At 34.9% G+C, this 22,073-nt stretch overlaps 1 protein-coding gene across 1 annotated transcript in view; it reads left to right on the plus strand.

Annotated features, from left to right (window-relative positions):
• Positions 1 to 22,073, plus strand: part of UNC5C (unc-5 netrin receptor C) — a 352,798-nt gene that overhangs the window by 180,039 nt on the left and 150,686 nt on the right. Inside the window, exon 2 of the mRNA XM_054591714.1 lies at positions 13,686 to 13,907. Within this exon, the coding sequence (XP_054447689.1) occupies positions 13,686 to 13,907 (222 nt within the window). The remainder of the gene's footprint in view (positions 1 to 13,685; positions 13,908 to 22,073) is intronic.

Here is a 22,073-nt window from a genome sequence, read left to right on the forward strand (position 1 = left end):
AGATGCTAGGACAGGTGCAGAAAGTGAGAGAAAACTTCGTAGAAAACAATGATGCCTGAGCTGAGACTTAGAGGGTGAGGAGAGGCAGGTGAAACAGAAGAGGAAGGCCTTTGAAGACAGAGGTGCAGAATGTGCGTACTCTGTCCAGAGGGCGGTGGACAGCCCGTGTCGCTAGCAGTGATGAGAGAAGAAGGTGGAATGGTAGCACACTTCTGCTCATGGAAGAGCCTGTCTATCATGCTTGGTGAGCTGGGATTTATCTTACAGAAAATAAGGAGCTTCAGAATTTTAAACAAAGTGACTTAGATCTTGCCTTTAGACAGGAGGCAAAGGATGACCAATTATGAGGCTTTAAATTGTTTTCTGACAGGGAATGATGATAGCTGTGAAATCAGAAGCAGAGAAAAAGAAGTGGATTTAAGGAGTATGTGGGTCAGAAAATTTGTAGGACTTGTTGATTGTTTCTGTGTTGAAAGTGAGGGAAAGAAAAGAGCCAGTAACAATTCTTAGATTTCCCAGCTTGGGGGAATGCTATGAATGATGGAGATTTCGTAATTGTGACGTTTCCTATATGCTTGAACCTAATACCAACTTATGCGCTACAGTTGACTCTTGAAAAATTTGGGGGTTAGGGAAGCCAACACCCTGCACAGTCAAAAATTCACACATAACTTTGGACTCCCCTAAAACTAATCGCTGACTATTGACCAGAAGCCTCACATAACATGAACAGTTGATTCACATTATTATTTTTTATGTTTTATGGAAACTATATTCTTATTGCATAAAATAAGAAAGTTAAAGAAAATAAAATTTTACTAAGAAAATCATAAGGAAAAAGAAACATGAGGGGGATCCAAAAAATCCCAGAATTTATTTACTAAAAAATGTGTATTTATTCTTACATGTTTAAACCCCAGTTACCTTCAAAGTACTCTCCATTTGATGCAATACACCTATCAAGATATTTTTTTCACTGCTTGAAACAGCTTTTGAACTCAATTTTGATGCCTTTTAATGCTTCTGCCATTTTTTGTTTCACCTCATCCACGTCAGCAAAATGTTTCCTTTTGAGGACTTTTCTCAGCTGGGGAAACAAAAAACAGTTGCTCTAGGCAAGATTGGGTGAATGCAGGGGGCTGGGGGTGGGAGTATGGGGGTCATGCTGCCCTTGGTGAAAAAATGCTAAACACTCAGCACAATGTGGGCAGATGTGCTGGTAAATCACCCATCATGAAATGGGCAAAGGCTTTGAAAGAGTCTTCAAAAAAATTCACTGAAGGCAAATGCAGCTTCTCACAATAATGCCAGCTGGTACACTGATACAGATGGGTTCCTAGAACACTCACCTGCAGGGGAAGCCTGTACTATAAGGGGCTTGCCCTCAAGAAGGTATTTCTGGGTGTCTGGGGGTTACCCCTCATATTTACAATACTATACATGGGTATTTATTAAAAAGAAAATCTGGGTATAAGTGGACCCATGCAGTCCAAACTCATTCAATGATCAACTGTACTATATTTGTGGATCTATTATTAATAAATTATTTCACTAAATTTAAAGGATAATTTGTTCACTCCAAAGTCACTAAACAGAGCTTCTTATTCATATGGGCAATCTCAGATTAGAGTTATTTAATGGTTATGTTTTATAAAATATACTTGGAGTTATGTGACTATTATTTTTGAGGGTTAATTTTATAATATTGTACCCATAAAGTAACTATTCTTATTTTGCCATTTTTTCCCTATAATTTGCAATATTACAAATTGTATTCTTATCTTTATTTGGTGATATTTTTATCTTTCACTATCTCAGCCTAGTACTTTGATATTTTTAGTTTTCCTTACTTTTGAATTCTGAATGCTTAAAAAATTGTGTATGTGAAACAAAATTAGCACATTATTGAAATTCCTTGAAGCTGGGTAATATATAATTTAGGTTCTTTGTTCTATCATTTTGCATGTACTTGAAAATTTAAATCATAGTTAAAAATACACAGACTTTTGATAAGTAGATAGACATAGATATATGATATTTAAATAATTTGGATTACCATAAAACATTATTTATTGATATGAGAATTTCTTTCATAGTTCTTAAAATGACTAATCAATTTTAAATATGTTTGTTTCAACTGAGGAAAAGTTTTAGATCCTACTAGATGTATGGTTGAGCTGGCTTCAGTAAGGAATACAAAAATGATTGAGATTCTCAAATTGCATTAAATTAATTTTACAATTGAACAGTAAAGAATGGTTTTCCCTGAGAGGATTAAGAGTAAATTTTTCGGTGGCAATGAGAAAGGAATTGAAGAGTCAGTAGGGAAAAAGTCATTATGTGCAAAGCAAATATACAAAAGTTGGAAAAAATTTTAAAGCTGTTTACAGAATATGGGATGACCAGATATGGATTTCGTGGAGCATTGGTAAATAATCTAAAAATAAAATAAATTTTGGGCCATGTTCTGTTGAATACTAAAGTTTTCCAGCAGAAGCTGTAATGACTCTACTTTTTTGTTTAGAAATGGTAATATACCATGTTAATGTAGTAGAGATGGAATTAAGGAAGGAAAGTCAGGATCGAGGCAAATCAGTAGGAATGTTCTTGTAATAATCCAAATGAAAATGGAAGGACCTCAACTTGGGTTCTAGTGGTGAAAAGGAGAATAGGGATAGATAGTAAGGGAGACAATGTAGAGCTGATATGCATTGTACATGTAGATAGCATCAGTATGATGGGGAGTTGGGACTTGAAGCTTTTTCACTGTGAGAAAGATATTATACAGTCAGAAATAAGGAATGGAGCAAAAAGGAAAAGGTCATTTTAGAGCAAAGATACATTCATGCGATATTTACGCTGAGTATAGAGTATTGAACAGAACAGATAAAATTTCCCATCCCATAAAGCTTGGTGTTTTGTGGGAGGGGAAAAGAATATAAACAACCAACTTAGTAAACAAACTAATTTAAGATGGTGGTAGATGATAAGAAGAAATCAAATAGAATGATGTGTTCATGGAGTGAAATATGAAGAGATTGAGATTGGGTGGTCAAGAGTATCTCTTTGCCCTGGAGACACATTGAGCCAAAGCCTAAATGGCAAAAGAAGGAAGATCTTTCCTAGAGGAATGAAGAGCACTTGCAAATGCCTGAGGGTGGGACTGAATTTGGTGTAAAGATACAAATACCAGTCCATCTGCTTGAGAATGATAAGGAAAGGTCAGGAGGGTAGAAAATGAAACCTTGAGAGAGGCCAGCAGCAATCAGATCAGGTAAGGTCCTTGTTGGCCTTGGTAAAGAGTCTGATTTCATTCTCGGTCAATGAAAAGACATTGAGGGTTTTAAGAAGCAGGGGGGTGGTGGAGTGGAAGGTTGGGCATGCGACATGATCTGATAATTGAAGTTAGTGGTGTGGATGAGATGCCCAAGGGAGAGACTAAAGGAGAGAACCTTGGTAAGTATCTAACTGTAGTCAAGCAGTGAAGAAGAAAGAGAAAGGTCAAAGAGGTGAGATGAGAAGCAATCTAGTGCTAATGGACAGACCCCAAGAGAGGAGGAAGTTTCAAAACGGAGGGAGTGGAGCATTGAAGTCAAGTGTCAAATGAGGCCAAGAGGTTGAAGAGGCACTGTAATCAGATGTATCATATTATTTCCCACTCACAAAATGTTTTAAATTCAACTTTGATTATTTACTGAGGAAATAGACTTAGTCCAAGGCTGTGTACAGTTATGGTACATGGCATTAACACTTACATATAAGTTTGCTGTAAGTTGTTTTTTTTAATGTGGGCACTAGTTCTGTACTTACAACCACTAAAAGGCCACCTTTTGAATATGTGTTTCTATTATATTTTGTGCGAAGATTTCCTATATTAATTTCTACTGGTAGAGTAATTCATATATATTTCTATCTTATAGAACTTTAGGAATAGCAATTCAAATGGAACAGGAAAAATACTGAAATCCATGCCAGATACTGTACTGGATATCAGTTATGCAGAAATAAATAAGATAAACATTGCTTTTAATGCTGTGAACTTGAACTTGTCTTCTAGTGGGAAAGAAATATGAGCAAGGAGAAGAACAGAGAGTAATGAAAAATGATAGCAGGGGCTTATGTCCAGGATTTGGACGGGGAAGGCAAGCCTTTAGAAGAGGTATCTGATATCTGAAGCAAAAGCAAGAGTTAACCAATAGGGTGGCGATGAAGTTGTGGGAAGTATGATGGCACTTTTCTGTGTCAGCTTGGCTAGGCTACTGTTTCTTGTTATTTGTTCAAACACTGGTCTAGGCCTTTTAACTTATCCAATGAGGCACACCCAGATTATCTAGGATAATCTCTCTTACTTAAGGAAGCTAATTATGGACTTACTCACATCCACAAAATGCCTTCACAGCAACACCTAGATTAATGTTTGAATAACCAGGGAATGGATTCCTGGCCAAGTTCACACCTAAAGCTGACCATCACAGAGGGTTTCCCAGGAAAGAGATCAGCATGTATCATGTGACTATATTATAATATTGAACTTGCAAATATTTATTAGGGTTACCCCTAAGTTTATGTTGTCTTATTTATCTATCAATAATTGTTTAATTTTTATAATTTTATTCTAAATGACCTTGTTTTATTCTTCAGATTCCTGAGGTACTTACTAAAAGTACAGGATTTATATCTTTAACCATTAATAAAGAACACAAAAAAACCTTTCCTTAACTCACTATATAAGTCTCTACCCATATTAGCAAACCTTTCCAACATCCTAAAATCAAGCACTTTAAAGTGAAAGTCAAGTACTAAAGAATTATAAACACCTTCTTTATATAATCAGACTAATAGACCAATTTGTATTATAAATTTAGATTATCATAAATTTAGTATCTTCAGTTTCATTTTCTTTTTCATAAGTTAAAAGACTTCAATGAGAGATAAGGTGCAGCTTCAACTATCACAGCAAGGACAGTTCTAGCATATAAAAGGTGATCAAAAAATTACTTGATTTTGAAGAAAATGTGAAGAAGATAGTAAACTATTTTAGTTCAAAGTCAGAGGTCACAAAGATAAGAAAATTAGGGCACTGGAAAATAAGAGGAAAATGAAGCATAACGAGGCCTAATGAAATGAATGCTAGGTAGCTGCAAGTAACATGGCCTGTAAACACAAGTTTTAATGGAGACATCACATAAGGCTTTTGGGGCCCAGCATAATTGATTTGGGAAAGTTTAATTTACTGAAGAAACCTGAAGTGGTTCTTCTAGACTGATGCAATAGTTTGCACATGGGATTAATTTTCTTACTTTGAATAAAAACTCAAAAACACATTAAAAGTAGAAATCATTAATAATGTAGTATTTGAAAAAAATAAAGTAACATTTGAAAAACCAACTTCACACAGAAGGTAAAATTTCCCCCTAAAGCCATCCAGTTCTTCCCCCCATTAGTAATTACTGTTCATATTTTTGTGTGTATCTGCTTCTAGACTTTACATTAAAGTTCTTATGACCTATTGATACAGCCAACCGTGCGCACGCGCACACAACCCCACACCCCTCCTTCTGTTCTTAACAAAGAGTGGCATCATTCTATACAGATTGGCTAAGAACTTGCTTTATTTCCTTAATAAATAATGGTTGTCCTTTGGCCCTGGCTGGTGTGGCTCAGTCTTTTGATGCATCATCCCATAAACCAAAAGGTCGCGAATTCAGTATGTAGTCAGGGCACATGCCCAGGTTGAGAGTTTAGTCCCTGGTAGGGGCACAAAGTGTGTACATGTGTGTATGTGTGTGCTTGTGTGTCTGTGTCATTATACCTGTAACACAGATTCCAAGAAGTTGGAAGTATGCAAATTTAATTTTTATTTATATTGTCAAATTCGCTTCACTATAATACCAATGTACACCACAACCAAAATATGCAAATTAACATTTCCTTAACCCTTCATCAGCCATTCAATATTTTTTAGCTAATCTGAGAGAAAAAATGAACTCATCATCTTGCTTTATATTGTATTTATTAAATTATCTGAAGAAGGGAGTAAATAAATTTTTGAAAAATTTTTATAAGAGCTCTATGTAGACTGTATAGCAGAGGTAGAGACTGCAGGTAGGGAAATGGATAAGGAAATTTTATATAGTAAAAGTCAGATATCATAAAGGCTTAAACTGGGGTAGAAGGAGGTACCTCTCTTTCATAGTTAAGTGCATGTCAACTAACATGTTGACTTCACGTCACTATTAATGTACAGACATGATTTGAAAAGTGCATCTTTAAAAGCTGAAAAGTTTTCTCTCTTGGAGTTGGAAATTATTCAGTACCTCAAATTGCACAATACATTTAAGACATTATATATTCAGCTACTTAAATTTAAATGATGAATCCATTAATATGTAGCTTGAAATATAGACTATAGTCTTTGTCTTCCAAAGGATATTTTAATCAAAATATTAAAAATAAGCTGGAGTCTCATTCAAATAGTTAATTCCAGCTGTCTTTTGTTGTAATATATCATGAATTATCTCTCTGATGGATGGGCAGCAAAATGCAGATAAAATTAGCTTTGCAGTCATTCATTTTAAATTGCTCTTGAATCATTTGGAAGTAAATTCCATTTCAGAAAAATACGCTTCAGGTCTCAGACAAAGAGATAATGGTCCTATATTTTATGATATAAGCAGTAATAGTTTAAGTCTTATGATTCAGAAATATAGAAACTTATGTACTAAGTTGATGAAAATTAAGGCTTGATATATAGCAATAAAACCACAATCTAAAGCTTCCTAGACTGATGTTCATAGCATAATATTTTCCTGTCAAGAATTAGGTGGAGTGAAAGTCTATAAATATAATACATGATGCAAAGCTTTCTCTTCTTGTATGTAAATGAAAAAACAAAAGGCTTTATGAGATAACAGAGAAAGGAAATACTGAGATTTACCTGGTATCTAGACAAAAATGGCAACATTATTATTGACTAATGGTAGAAAACAGAAAATTAAGTGATGTATTAGAGCAGGGTAAAGTGACTAACAATGTTATATCTAAAATAAAAAGACAATTACAACTTGAAGTTAATACTGAATTCAATGTACAAAACAAAACCAACTCTGGAAATTTTATTTTGTTAATTTGAATGAATTTCATGTAGAAAACTTGTTTAGCAGCGTAATTAATTAATCATTTTGCTCAAATAGCATAGCACAGTCAATATCAACACGTTGGGTGTGCTTGTATACAACCTATAATAATTTGGAATAACTGTGGCAGGTTCCCAAAAATGAGTTCAAAGTCTGAACTTGCTGTTTACAAATTGTGTTTCTATTATCACTCTGAAGACTTCAGGAGACTCTTCAGATATTTTTATTAAGAAATAAAATGGTAAGAGGATGCATTCAAGGAGCTCTTTACTGAAAAATTAAATTGTTCTTTTATAGATTCCAGTTTTTCAGCATGACCTTAATAGTATCAGAAAGTTGGTTTATTTGTATAGTTGGTTTATTTATTTGAATTGCATGCTAGTCTACCACCAGCTCAAAAAAAAGAATCTCCAACCTTATTATCCCATGTATTAAACAGTCCCCTAGTGGCCTGAAAGAGTTACCGTCAGTGTAGCAGTGACTGACTTGTTTGGATCAGGCCCAAGCATGGGCACTGACGTGAATCCAAAAGAAAAACCATGAACCAATAAAATCACACTGTCACTTGCACACCATTACAAGCACGCACGCTTACAGAATTGATTGAAGTCTCAGTTTCATAGTTTGAAAAGCCATGTCTTCTTCTGGAAAATATCTAATCACCATAAAGACCTGGGAAATACCAAATGCATTATAAAACAAATATTCACTAATAAAGATGTGATTTCATTTCACAGATTTTCCATGGAGTGGAATGCTCAGTTACCTCATATTTGTAGACAGGGTTAGCTTCCGGGCTATCTGACCTGTCCCGTTGCACAGGAACTGCACTTGGCTTAATGCTCTGGGGTCACCATCCCTGAATTCTTGACACATTTTTAACAAGGATTTCCAGATTTTCATTCTGCACTGGGCCACCCAAATTTTGTCACCAGTCCAGTTTGTAGATATTATTGTTACAACGTTTTATATTGTAGCTGCAATGTAGGCATTCTAAACTCTAAAATTCCTTATGACTTTTTTAGGAATGACCAAAGTGCTTCTGTAAGATTTTTATTGACTTTCCATAATGCACCTGGCACTATGCTAGACTTGTGGAAAGTAAAAATGAAAACAACATAGTCCCTGCTTTCAAAGGGCATTTATTCTAGTGTTAAGCATTTGTTATTATTCCTGGTTTTTGAAAATTGGGAATAGTTGCATAAAACTGGTTGCAAAAATGAAAATTAGATTCTTCCACATACATGCAAGGCAAATGCATAGTGCAGAGGAATTAAATGTCATGAAGAGCTATTTGCAGATGATCCTTTCTTGCTTGCTAAATAGACATGGTACTTGGAAAAGCATATAGATGTAACCATGCTGGATATTTAAAGGCTCAGAAGATTTCCCTTATACTTTTGGTTGAAGGGAATTAGCTTGCTGGTTTGGTTTTTAAAACTCACTCTAGACAAAAGTCCAGGTGACATTTCATAAAAAGGCGATTTCTGAAATATCATAATATTTGAAAATTAATGCTGACACAGCATTTTTTGTTTAGTGCAAGGAAAGTGTTCTCTCAGCATGCTTACCTGATGGTGGTGGAGCTGTCACCTGGGATGATTTCCATGGCTGGGCATGGTACCTGGGCTCATTGTTGCAAATGGAAGAGTGAGGAATCTCCAAACAGTCTATTTGCATTTAATTATATCTGTCCCATCATACATATCTTACTGACACAGGGTGTTAAAAATTATCTTCCTAAATGTCTTTCCCAATACCTAAATTGAGCACTAGAAGTAATGTGTGACATTGCCTAATGTGGATTCATCTAGGTGAGCCGGGGTGTCCAACCTTTTGATGGCTCTGGGCCACACTGGAAGAAGAGTTGTCTGGGGCCGCACATTAAATACATTGTGACATGTAATCACAAAACAAAACAAAACAAAACAAAACCCTCACAATATTTTAAGTAAATTTAAGATTTTGTATTGGGCCACATTCATAGCCATCCTGGGCCACCTGCAGCCCATAGGCTGTGGGCTGCAGGTTGGACAACCCTGATTTGAGTCTATACTCAAATATATTGCATGCATATTATGAGAGATACTAATAAACTAATATGCTGTGGTTAGTTAAGACATCTCTCTAGATAAAATTTAAGACATGGGTTCATACAGAGTAGAATGATGTGTAAAAGAAGCACTGGATTTACCACATGATAAAAACATCTCAAATGAGAGAGAGAATTCCGTAATAACTTGCATATTAAATGTTATTAAATAAACATTTTGAAAAGTCAACACTTTATGAAGCCTCAAACCAAGACATAGAATTATTTCTTTATTTGTAGTGACCCTCTTGTCTTTTTTAAAAATATTTTATTGTTGTTCAATTACAGTTGTCCCCATTTTTCCCCAATTAGCCTCCCGTGCCCTGCCCACCCACACTCTCTCATGTTCAACCCTCCCCTCCCCCCACTGCTGCCCTTGTCCATGTGTCCTTTATACTTGTTTCTTAACTTGACCCTTCTCTTTCTTTGTCCCTTTATCCCCTTCCCCCCTCCCTTCTGGTCACTGTCAATTTGTTGTTTATTTTCATGTCCCTGGTTCTATTTTTCTCATTCATTTGTTTTGTTGATTAGGTTCCACTTATAGGTGAGACCATATAGTATTTGTCTTTCACCCCCTGGCTTATTTCACTTAGCATAAGGCTCTCCTGTTCCATCCATGCTGCCACGATGTGTAAGAGTTCCTTCTTTCTTTCTGCTGCATAGTATTCCATTGTGTAAGTGTACCATGTTTTTTTCCTTCACTCATTTACTGATGGGCACTGTGGCTGTTTCCAGCCCTTGGCTATTATAAATAACACTGCTATGAACACTGGGGTGCATAGGTTCTTTTGAATTGGTGTTTCAGGATTCTTAGGGTATAAACCCAGCAGTGGAATTGCTGGATCAAAAGGCAATTCCATTTTTAGTTTTTGAGGAAATTCCAAACTGTTTTCCACAATGGCTGCACCAGTCTGCATTCCCACCAACAGTGTACTAGGGTTCCCTTTCCTCCACAGCATTGCCAGCACTTGCTGTTTGTTGATCTGTTTGTGATGGCCATTCTGACCGGTGTGAAGTGGTATCTCATTGTGGTTTTAATTTCCATTTCTCTGACGGCTAGTGATGCTGAGCATCCTTTCATATGTCTCTGTGCCCTGTTTATGTCCTCCTTGGAGAAGTGTCTGTTCAGGTCCTTTGCTCATTTTTTTATTGGATTATTTGTCTTGCTGGAGCAGAGTCGCGTGAGTTCTTATATATATTTTGAAAATCAAACCTTTATCCCAGATATCATTGACAAGTATACTTTCCCGTATGGCTGCTTCCCTTTTCATGTTGCTGACATTTTCTTTCACTATGCAGAAGCTTTTTAATTTGATGAAGTACCATTTGTTTTTCCTTTCCTTTATGTCCCTTGCTCTAGGGGACATATTGGTGAAAATATTGCTGTGTGGAATATCTGAAATTTTCCTGCCTATGCTCTCCTCTAGGATTTTTATGGTATTGCGATTTATATTTAAGTGTTTCATCCATTTTTTTAAAGATTTTATTTATTTATTTTTAAAGAGGGGGAGAGGAAGGAGAAAGAGAGTGAGACAAACATCAATGTGTGGTTGCCTCTCGTGCATCCCCTACTGGGGACCTGGCCTGCAACCCAGGCATGTGGCCTGATGGGAAATCAAACCAGCAACCCTTTGGTTCACAGGCTGGCACTCAACCTATTGAGCCACACCAGCCAGGACCAAGTCTTTTATCCATCTTGAGTTTATTTTTCTGTATAGTATAAGTTGGTCAAGTTTCATTTTTTTTTTTTGCATGTAGCTGTCCAGATCTTCCAACACCATTTGTTGAAGAGGCTATTTTTACTCCATTTTATGCTTCTGCCCCCTTTGTTGAATATTAATTGATCATAGAGACATGGGTTTATTTCTGTGCTCTTCATTTTGTTCCATTAATCTATGTGTCTGTTCTTATGCCAGTACCAAACTGGTTTGATTTGTAGTGACCCTCTTGTCTTAAAACCCGACATTATACATGGTTTGTCCATACATTTTTAAATACATTATTAATTCATTACTGTTTTTTTCCAGCACCCAATAGAACCTCTTTGACTTGAAAACATATGTGTGACTTTCTCAGCTTCCATTAGGCATTCCAATAGTTCACAATAAAATAATCAAAAGAAAGAAGTATATGCTTTGGCAGGGCAGAGTAATCAATGTTTTCTGCCTTTCTATCTTTCTGTAGGTTGTGAATGTATAAAGTACTTTTGTTACATTGTTGAATAAAGTAAGGAAGTGCACAACTCTCTGATGTCTTGCAATAATCATTCTTTCTAAAGGAACACATCTCACCCTCTACCTCAGTGACTTGAAAGGCTTTCACATTTTGCATAGCTAAATGAATATATTATTATGAAAGACATACACAAGTCTTGTGTGTATGAATATATACCAATAGTATAAAAAAGGTCTAATTGACCCTCTGCTTTCACGAATTATAATTAATAATAATTAAAAATAATAGCTAACATTTTACAGCGTTTGAGTCTGATATTTTACAAAGCTTTATTGATTATCAGCACTGTTTCATATAACAGAGAGTGCTTTAAAAGACAAAATAAGAAAAAATTGAATAATGCCTTTAAAATATGAGCTCTTTGCTGGTAAATCTACTACTCAGTTCCTTATTTCTTTGTCTTTCTGAATGATTGTTTATTTAAGCAGTTTTGCGTATTCTTGGATATTGTCTAAAAAAGCTAAAATTGATGGAAACGAAGTTATCCTGTAGTGACCTGATTAAGTCCTGTTGTTGAACAACAGAAAAACCAAAAATGATGTGCTGCTTAAAGAAATGAAATTAAAAGAGTAAAGTGAGAAAGAAAGCTAGCCACAAGAAACATCATTTACATCTAGTGTCAGGAATTTATAATTGTGGAGTAGCTTTGAAGGCTATTTTTGTCTGAAATGCAAATGAAGCCAATTTTTACTGCAATACAAATTGGCAAAGACTGGATGTTATTACTGTTTGACAGCTGTCCTATGACCTACATGGAAAAAGTCCAAGGCCAGGGTTCTTAGAGGACAAATATCCACGTAACCAATGGCTGTCTCCCAAAACAGGGTAACAACTGAATGGGTGATGAAATGAGTTTCAAGGTAACATCTGCACAACCATCATCAACTACCAATACCATAGCCTATGTTTGCTACTGAATATATATACATTCATATATATATATATATTCAGTAGAAAATATATATTCATATATAAAAATATATATATTCAGTAGCAAATATAGGCTATGTATATATATAAAATATATAAATACATATATATAAAATATATATATATAAAATGTGTGTATATATATATATACACACATATATACACACACACACACTTTTAAAGAACTTGTAAACACTTTTAATTTTGACCTCAGAATTTTAAGTTTACATATTAACCTAGGGTGCTTAATCAACTTAGGAAGTTAACAATAATTTTATTCTCTTCTGTTTCTCATAGGAAGAGAATTATCAGGCTTAACTTATTTATAGTATGTTGGAAGACAATTTTTTAACTTTTGTGAAATATGATAATAGGATTTTAAGACTTTTTTATCATTTTCTATTTTTTTAAATTTGGAATTATGTATAACCAAAGTTAAAAGAAAACATACCTTAAAGTGCAAATACCTCAAGTGATTTTTAGGTTTTTGTTTATCCATCAGTATTGGAACAGCAGGGTGACAGCAACATATTTGATAATTTTCAGTAATGTAAAAAAAATGGCACTATTATTCTCTATGATAATATTCAGTACTCTTATATTGAGAATAGGTTTGACTACTCATATAACACATATAATATTTGAGGTATAGTTTCAAAATAAGATCAAACAGCATTACTAGATTCTAGGATCTACTATGGCTCTACTGTTGTATGATTTCTATATTACTATATTTCTAATATTTAGCGTAATTTTGAACTCAGTAAATATTTTTGGTTGAATGAATATTTCACGCAGTGGCATTTAAAAAAATAATGATATATTTGATCCCTAATTCATGTTTCTGATATTCCTTCTCAGCTCCTTGCAAAGATTCACCTGTGAGGCTTTTATTTTTCAAACAAAGTTTTCTAATCAAGTTGCTATTGCTTTTGTCAGCTCTCAAGGTAATACTGTGTAGTGGGAGGTGCAGCGCTGTATGTGGAAGATCACAGTTTTTGAGGAAGACAAACCTTGTTCTTATTGCAGTTCTGCTATTCTCTACCTATGTGCTCAGGGCAAGATATTTATTCTCCCTAATGTTGAATTTTGCCATGCATACAAGTGAGAATAATAATCTGAATACTTAATTGAACATCCAGTCAATATACCTAACATCCCGCCTAGTGCATAGCAGTCACTCAAATTGCTTTGCTTAACTAGGTTATGAGACATTATTTTTAAAAAAGTAGCCAGTAAAAGGCAAATGGTTATCATGTTTTCAGTGTTTTCCACTTTCTTCTTGTTACCAGACGACGACTTTTTTCATGAACTGCCAGAAACCTTTCCATCTGATCCACCTGAACCTCTGCCGCATTTCCTTATTGAGCCTGAAGAAGCTTATATTGTGAAGAATAAGCCTGTTAACCTGTATTGTAAAGCCAGCCCCGCCACCCAAATCTACTTCAAGTGCAACAGTGAATGGGTTCATCAGAAGGACCACATAGTAGATGAGAGAGTAGATGAAACTTCTGGTAAGTTTTCCATTGCATTTGGACTGCTACTTAGGATTCACTTACTACTTTAGCATGTTGTCATACTGTTCTTTAAACAGGTACAATTGAAAATGGAGTCGTTATTTTTTGACAAAAAGTTTTGAATCAGTTTGGTTAATATTTGGTGATCTCCCTCCATGCATTGCAAAGTGAAATGTGATAAATAAATTTTGACTTGATTCCTATTGGACTACATGGAACTGAAGCATGGTTCACTCTAGGATAAATAGTGAGAATTACTGGACTGAAGAAATAGTAAATGCACTAGTGAAAAATGCCCTTGGATTTTACTTCTCTGTCAAGGTTGGTGTCAGGTCTAATTATCCTAAGATTGGGAAACATGTTCAATTAAGGATAAGTTGTACTTGTTTGCATGACTCTCCAAAGTTAATTTACAAGCATAATATCTCCTCATACTTTTAAAAACAATTTATAAATGTTATAAATTCAAAGTATCCTGTATCCTTAACTTATATCTAAAAAAATAAATCCTAATTAAATAACTTAGTTGATGTTAAATTGAGGACAATTAAGAATAGTAATAGTGTGGGATCCAGAGAGAGGAGAAAGGGTTAGTGTAGCTACCATCTATCTGGGTGCATCTTGATGAGAGTATCTTTGCTCCTGCCATAGTTAAAACTCCTGACCTTATTGCTCTGTAAATATCATCCTTAACAGTAATACTAAAAGCATAGAGAGTATGAAATAGATTTTAATAACATGCAAAATTTAGTTTGGCTATAAAGGAAACTTTCTTGATAGCAATTATTTACTCCACAGTGGGTAACTTAAGATAGTTGTAAAATCAGTAGAGTTGTTTTAATCTTGAAAGATGTATATCTTTCCACAGTGGTTTAAGTGCTTTTGCTTTCCAGCAGGGAAAATAACAGTCTGAACTCTCAAATCCCTTCCACATCTATTATTTGGTAATATGGATACACATATTTTAAATATTAAGACTTCACTGATCAACATTTTTAAACAAAATAGCATCATATATGACAAAAGTGAAAGCATTTAAATACTGTATCTTCATTTTCATTCTTAAATATCTCTTCATAGCACAGTGAATACATGTTTTCAAAACTTAAATTGTAGTGAATTCATTTTGGCATCCAAAGGTGGGATTAATTAAGAATGCGCAAAGACCAGCACTTGAGGAAGGTCTGCGTTCAATGGCTCTGACAGCATAGAGAGCATATTGAGGTGATGGTACCTAAAGAAATAGCGCAGACAGGGGGAGGGCAAAGGAGAGGCATCTTTCTAAGAAGAATGTGAGGCATATGCTTCTATAACAAAAATGGTCTGAGAAAATCAGGTGCCAGCTCTGCCTAATTGTCAATTTGTAAATCAATATGCTCACTGCATGCAAGCTGATGCTGGAGAAATGACTGGGGATTCAACTGTACCATAACTGACTTTAGGGAATTGTCCCACCTCTTCATCTAATTACTCAGAAAATACCTTTACCAGATGGCTTCAAAATCTCAAGTGAATTGAGTTTTATTTGTTTTAGCTCATTTATTTGTAAAGGTTTCAAACACAGAAGTTTTATTTTTTTAAATATTTTTCTTTTTTTTTTTTTATTGTTCAAATGCATTTGTCTCCATTTTCCCACCACCACTCTCCCCTGCCCCACCCACCCCCACCTCCAGCCCTCAATCCTTCCCCACTTTGGCCTTGTCCATGGTTCCTTTATACATGTTCTTTGCTTTGACCCTTCCCTTTCTGTCCCCATTACCTGTCTCCCTCCTTCCCTCTCATTACTGTCAGTTTGTTTTTTTTATTTCAATGTTGTTGGTTATATTTTTCTTGCTTGTTTGTTTTGTTGATTAGGTTCCACTTATAGGTGAGATTATAAGGTATTTGTCTTTCACCACCTGGCTTATTTCCTTTAGCATAATGCTCTCCACTTCCATCCATGATGTTGCAAAGGGTAGTAGCTCTTTCTTTCTTTCTGCTGCGTAGTATGCCATTGTGTAAATATACAGTAGTCTTTTGATCCACTCATTTACTGGTGGACACTTAGGCTGCTTCCAGCACTTGACTATTACAAATTCTGCTCCTATGAACATTGGGATGCATATGTTCTTTGGAATTGGTGTTTTGGGATTCTTATGGTATAATCCCAACAGTGGAATTGCTGGAATCGCTGGAACAGTGGAATCCCTACACTTCCATTTTTAGCTTTTTGAGGAAATTCCAAACTGTTTTCCACAGTACCTGCACCAGTCTGCATTCCAACCAACAGTGTACTAGGGTTCCCTTTACTCCACAACCTCGCCAGCATTTGTTTGTTGATGTATTTATGATGGCCATTCTGACCGTTATGAGTGATATCTCATTGTGGTTTTACTTTGCATTTCTCTGATGGCTAGTAGTGATGAGCATCCTTTCATAGGTCTCTGGGTCCTGTGTTTGTCCTTGGAGAAGTGTTGGTTCAGGGTCCTTTGCCCATTTTTTTCATTGTATTGTTTATCTTCCTGGAGTGGAGTCATGTGAGTTCTTTATATATTTTTGAGATCAACCCTTTGTATGAGGTATCATTGGCAAATATGTTTTCCAATATGGTTGGCTCCCTTTTCATTTTGCTGATCTGTTCTTTAACCATGCAGAAGATTCTCATTTTGAGGAAAACCCATTTGTTTATTCTTTCCTTTATGTCCCTTTCTCTAGGGGACGTATAGGTGAAAATATTGCTGTGTGGAATATCAGATTTTCCTGCCTATATTCTCCTCTATGATGTTTAAGGTGTCACGACTTATGTTTAAGTACTTTATTCATCTTGAGTTTATTTTTGTGCATGCTGTAAGTTTGTAGTTAAATTTCACTTTTTTGCATGTAGCTATCCAGCTCTCCCAATGCCATTTGTTGAAGAGGCTATTTTTACTCCATTTTAAGCTTCTGCCCCCTTTGTTGAATATCAATTGACCATAGAGACATTGGTTTATTTCTGGGCTCTCTATTCTGTTCCATTGATCTATGTATCTGTTCTTATGCCAGTATCAGACCATTTCGATTAAAGTGGCTTTGTAATATAGTTTGATGATGTCAGGTATTGCAATTTCTCCTACTTTGTTCATTTTTCTCAAAATTGTTGCAGCTATTCAGGGTGATTTATGGTTCCATATACATTTTTGAAATGTTTGCTCTATGTGAAATGTCATTGGTATTTTAATAGGGATTGCGTTGAATCTATAAATTGCTCTAGGTAGTATAGACACTTTGATGATGTTAATTCTTCTAATCTATGAACATGGTATATGCTTCCATTTATTTGTGTCTTCCTTAATTTCTTTTTTCAGTGTTGTACAGTTTTCTGAGTACAGGTCTTTTACCTCCTTGGTTAAGTTCATTCCTACGTGCTTTATTTTTCTTGTTGTTAGAGCAAATGGGATTTTTTTTCCTGATTTTTTATTCTGATATTTCATTGCTGGTGTACAAAAATACCTTCAATTTCTAAATATTGACTTCATGTTCACTGCTTTGCCAAATTCACTTATTATATCAAGTAGTTTTTTGGTGGAGTCTATAGGAGTTTCTATGTACACTATCGCGTCATCAGTAAACAATGACAGTTTTACGTCCTCCTTTCCAATTTGGATGCCTTTTATTTCTTTTTCTTGTCTGACCGCTGTGGCTAGGACCTCCAATAGTATGTTGAATAGAAGTGGTGAAAGCAGACATCCTTGTCTTGTTTCTGATCTTAGCGGGAAAGATTTTGGTTTTTGCCCATTGAGTATGATGTGGGCTGTAGGTTTTCATGTATGGCCTTTATTATGTTGAGGCATGCCCCCTTTATTCCAACTTTGCTGAGTGTTTTTATCATAAATGGGTGCTGTACCTTATCAAATGCTTTTTCCGCATCTATTAATATGATCATGTGGTTTTTGTCTTTCCTTTTGCTTATGTGATGTATTACATTTATTGATTTGCGAATATTGAGCCATCCTTGCATCCCTGGGATGAATGCCACTTGGTCATAGTGGTTGATCTTTTTAATGTATTGCTGGATGTGGTTTGCCAATATTTTGTTGAGAGTTTTAGCATCTATGTTCATCAGCGATATTGGCCTGTAGTTTTCTTTCTTTGTAGGGTCTTTATCTGGTTTTGGGATTAGGTTGATGCTGGCCTCATAAAAACAGTTTGGGAGTCTTCCTTCTTGGGTTTTTTTGGAATAGTCTAAGAAGGACAGGGGTTAGCTGTTCCTTAAATGTTTTGTAAAATTCTCCTGTGAAATGGTCTGGTCCAGGGCTTTTGTGTGCCAGGAGTTTTTTGATTACTGCTTTAATTTCACCAGCTGTTATTGGTCTGTTCAGGCTTTCTGCTTCTTCCTCATTCAGCACTGGAAGGTTATATTTTTCGATAAATTTGTCTATTTCATTGAGGTTTTCCAATTTCTTGGCATATAATTGTTCATATTAATTTCTTACAATCCTTTGTATTTCTGTGGTATATCATTTGTTATTTCTCCTCTTTCATTTCTGACATTATTTATCTGGGTCCTTTCCCTTTTTTTCTTGATGAGTCTGCTTAAAGACTTGTCGATTTTGTTTATTTTTTCAAAGAACCAGCTCCTGGGTTTGTTGATCTTTTGAATTGTTCTCTTAGTCTCTATGTCATACAATCCTGCTCTGATCTTTATTATTTCTTCCCTCCTACCCATTCTGGGCTTTGTTTGCTGTTGTTGTTCCAGTTCTCAAAGCTGTAGGGTTAGATCATTTATTTGAAATGATTCTATCTTTTTTTTAGGTAGGCCTGTATTGCTATGAACTTCCCTCTCAGGACTGCCTTTGCTGTGTCCCATAGGTTTTGGACTGTTGTATGTTCATTTTCATTTGTTTCCAGAAACCTCTTTATATCTTCTGTGATCTCATTATTGACCCATTCATTGTTTAACAGCATGCTATTCAGTCTTCATGAACTTGAATGTTTTTGAGTATTTTCCTTGAGGTTGGTTTCTAGTTTCAAGGCCTTGTGGTCCAACAAAATGCTTGTTATGATTTAGATTTTATTGACCTTGTCAAGGCCTGTTTTGTGTCCTATCATATGGTCTATCTTTGAACATGTTCCATGGGCATTTGAAAAGAATGTGTATTTTGCTTCTTTGGGATGAAAAGTTCTATATATGTCAGTTAAGTCCATTTGATCTAACATGTCGTTCAGTTTCACAATATCCTTACTGAAATTTTGTTTGGAAGATCTATCCATTGTTGACAATGGGGTGTTAAAATCCCCTATTATCAGTGTGTTGCTCTCTATATCTTTCTTGAAGTCCTCCAAGATTTACCTTAGATATTTGGGTGCTCCTATGTTGGGTGCATATAGGTTAACAATGTTTGTCTTCTCGATGGATTCTTCCTTTGATAATTATGAAGTGTCCTTCTGGGTCTCTTTTTATGGCCTTTGTTTTGAAATCTATTTTTGTCTGATATAAGTATTGCTACCCCTGCCTTTTTTTCCCTGTCCATTTGTTTAGAATATTTTCTTCCATCCCTTTACTTTCAACCTGTGTGGGTTCTTTGTTCTGAGGTGGGTCTCTTGTAGGCAGCATATGTGTCGGTCATGTTTTCATATCCATTCAGCTACCCTATGTCTTTTGATTGGAACATTTAATCCACTTACATTTAAAGTTATTATTGATAGGTACTTATTCTTTTAACAGTGAGAAGAAAAAAAGGAATCATAGAAGCTAAAATGAGAGTTACAGATATGTTTAGGCTCACCTTTACTAAATTAATGAAACTGCCTATGTAGGAAGATTGGAAATAAAAACAAAACTGCTCTGATATTGATGATCTCTGACAGCTTCATGCTATGTTGGCTATATATATATATATAGATGATCTCTGACAGCTTCATGCTATGTTGGTGTGTGATATATATATATATATATATATATATATATATATATCATTGTATATATTTCACATTCTGTAAAACATTGTACTTTTATTATTTTCACATAAAATTATTATTGCACATTCCAATGTTTAAAAATACCTTTTAAAGCAACTGTAAGTAAAAACATATGACATGTTTTCATTCAAATTCAGAATAGGATGGGTGAGAGCTTAGGGAAGATTTGGTGGCTCCAATATTTGCACATTCCTCCTAAGATTCATGGATGGAATAGAATAGATTTTTTGTTGTATTTCATTTTCACCCAAAACTTTACAAGAAATGCAGCATCTAGATGATGTATTAACTTTTAAAGTTAATAAAAGGTCAAAGATGTCCACAGACATCATTATTATTGGATATTGTTCTCAAATACACTAGCCAGAGCAGTTATACAAAACAGATAATTAAAAGATATATAAAGGAAGTAGAAAATGATCATATTTGACAAATAGTATAATGTGTGTGTGTGTGTGTGTATGTGTATAGAGAGAGAGAGAGAGAACTGCATTTTCAAAGGAAATATATGAAAAAATAAAGAGTATCCAGAAAAATGGCATATAAAAGATTCACATAAGCTATTAACTTCCCAACTACATATTGCTAATTCAAATTATAATTCAAAGAATAAAATACATCATTTAAAGATACAATGTAAAATAAAATATGTAATCATAAAAGTAACAAGAAATTTAGAAAAATATTAAATTTTACTCAGAGACAAAAAATACAATGACTTAAGTGGAAAGACACATCTTGTTCGTGGGTACAAAAACTATATTTTTAAAAAATGTTTGCTGTTTATAAATGAATATAAAAGTACACCAACATTCTATGAAAATAGCTGAGATAATTCTGAAATAGTAGTGTAAAAAGGGAAACATGGCTCTTTATAAACATATTATAAAAGTAAGAAAGTTAAGAAAGTTTGATTTTAGCAGAGGATAAAACCTACAGATTAAAGGATTAGAATAAAGACCAGGAAATATTCAAACACTTAAGGCATTTTACAATGTGAAAAAATGATTTTTCACCCACAAGATAGGCAGTTGTAAAAAGTAATAAAAAATAAATAAAGCTTGCATTCTATCTCATTCTTTAAAATAAATTCTAGGTGTTAGGATTTAATTGTCATCATCATTATCATCATTACCATCATCACTAGGAGAAAAAATTGTTGGTTGATTAGTTGGTGGTTGGCTGGTTTCAGTGGTGGACAAAGCCTTTTTAATAAAAATAGAACTGAGAAGTCTTATAAGAAAGCATTATTAATTTTGAATATCCAAAACAAGAAAACCACGAAGTCAAGGTATGAACTTTCCCCCAGAGGGAAAAAAACTCTAAAAAAAAACCAACAAAAATACCTGATTATATCTGTAGGCATATATTAATCAAAGGGCTAATAAATTAAAATATAGCTATCTCTTTTTTTATTCTTTCATTGACTTTTTGGGGTGACATTGGTTAATAAAATTATGCATATTTCAGGTGTGAATTCTTTTTTAAAAAGGATTTTATTTATTTATTTTTAGAGAGAGGGTAAGGGAGGGAGAAAGAGAGGGAGAGAAACAGGATCCATTTCCTCTCACATACCCCCAACCAGGGACCTGGCCCCCAGTCCAGGCATGTGCCCTGACTGGGAATCATACCTGTGACCTTTTCCTTTGCAGGATGATGCCCGACCCACTGAGCCAAACCGATCAGGGCTCAGGTGTACAATTCTATAACACACCATTTGTACATTGTATTGTGTGTTCACCACCCTGAGTCAAGTCTCCTTCCATCAGCAGGAGATATAGGGAAACAATGCAAGTGATAAATAAGCATCTAAGGAGACGTCCAGACCAAAACAGGTGTTAGTATACAGTGCCAAAAGGAGTAGGGTAGGGAATAGCCATACTTTGTTGATGAGGCTGCAAACTATTACAATCATTTTGAGGGACAATTTGAAAATACCTATCAATATTGAAATACGTATAGTCTTTCTTCATTAATTGCAAAGTTAGACTATCTGAAAATGAGATTCCAAATGAGCACAAAGATTGCACACAAGGTCAAGGACAGTTCATTCCTAGGTTGGAATACTCCGATGTTATTTAAAGTGATGAGGTTTCTCCACATGTGAAGCTGTAGAAAAATCTCCCAGATAAAATTTTAAGGGAAAACTGAAGTACAGAATACTACATGTAATAAATTCTCATTATGTAAAGAAAGAGGACACACATATATTTGTCAATGCATAGG

The sequence above is a fragment of the Pteronotus mesoamericanus genome, unplaced genomic scaffold, assembly GCF_021234165.1.
Source record: "Pteronotus mesoamericanus isolate MK-2021 breed Mesoamerican mustached bat unplaced genomic scaffold, CSHL_Meso_final scaffold_232, whole genome shotgun sequence".
Classification (NCBI taxonomy): domain Eukaryota; kingdom Metazoa; phylum Chordata; class Mammalia; order Chiroptera; family Mormoopidae; genus Pteronotus; species Pteronotus mesoamericanus.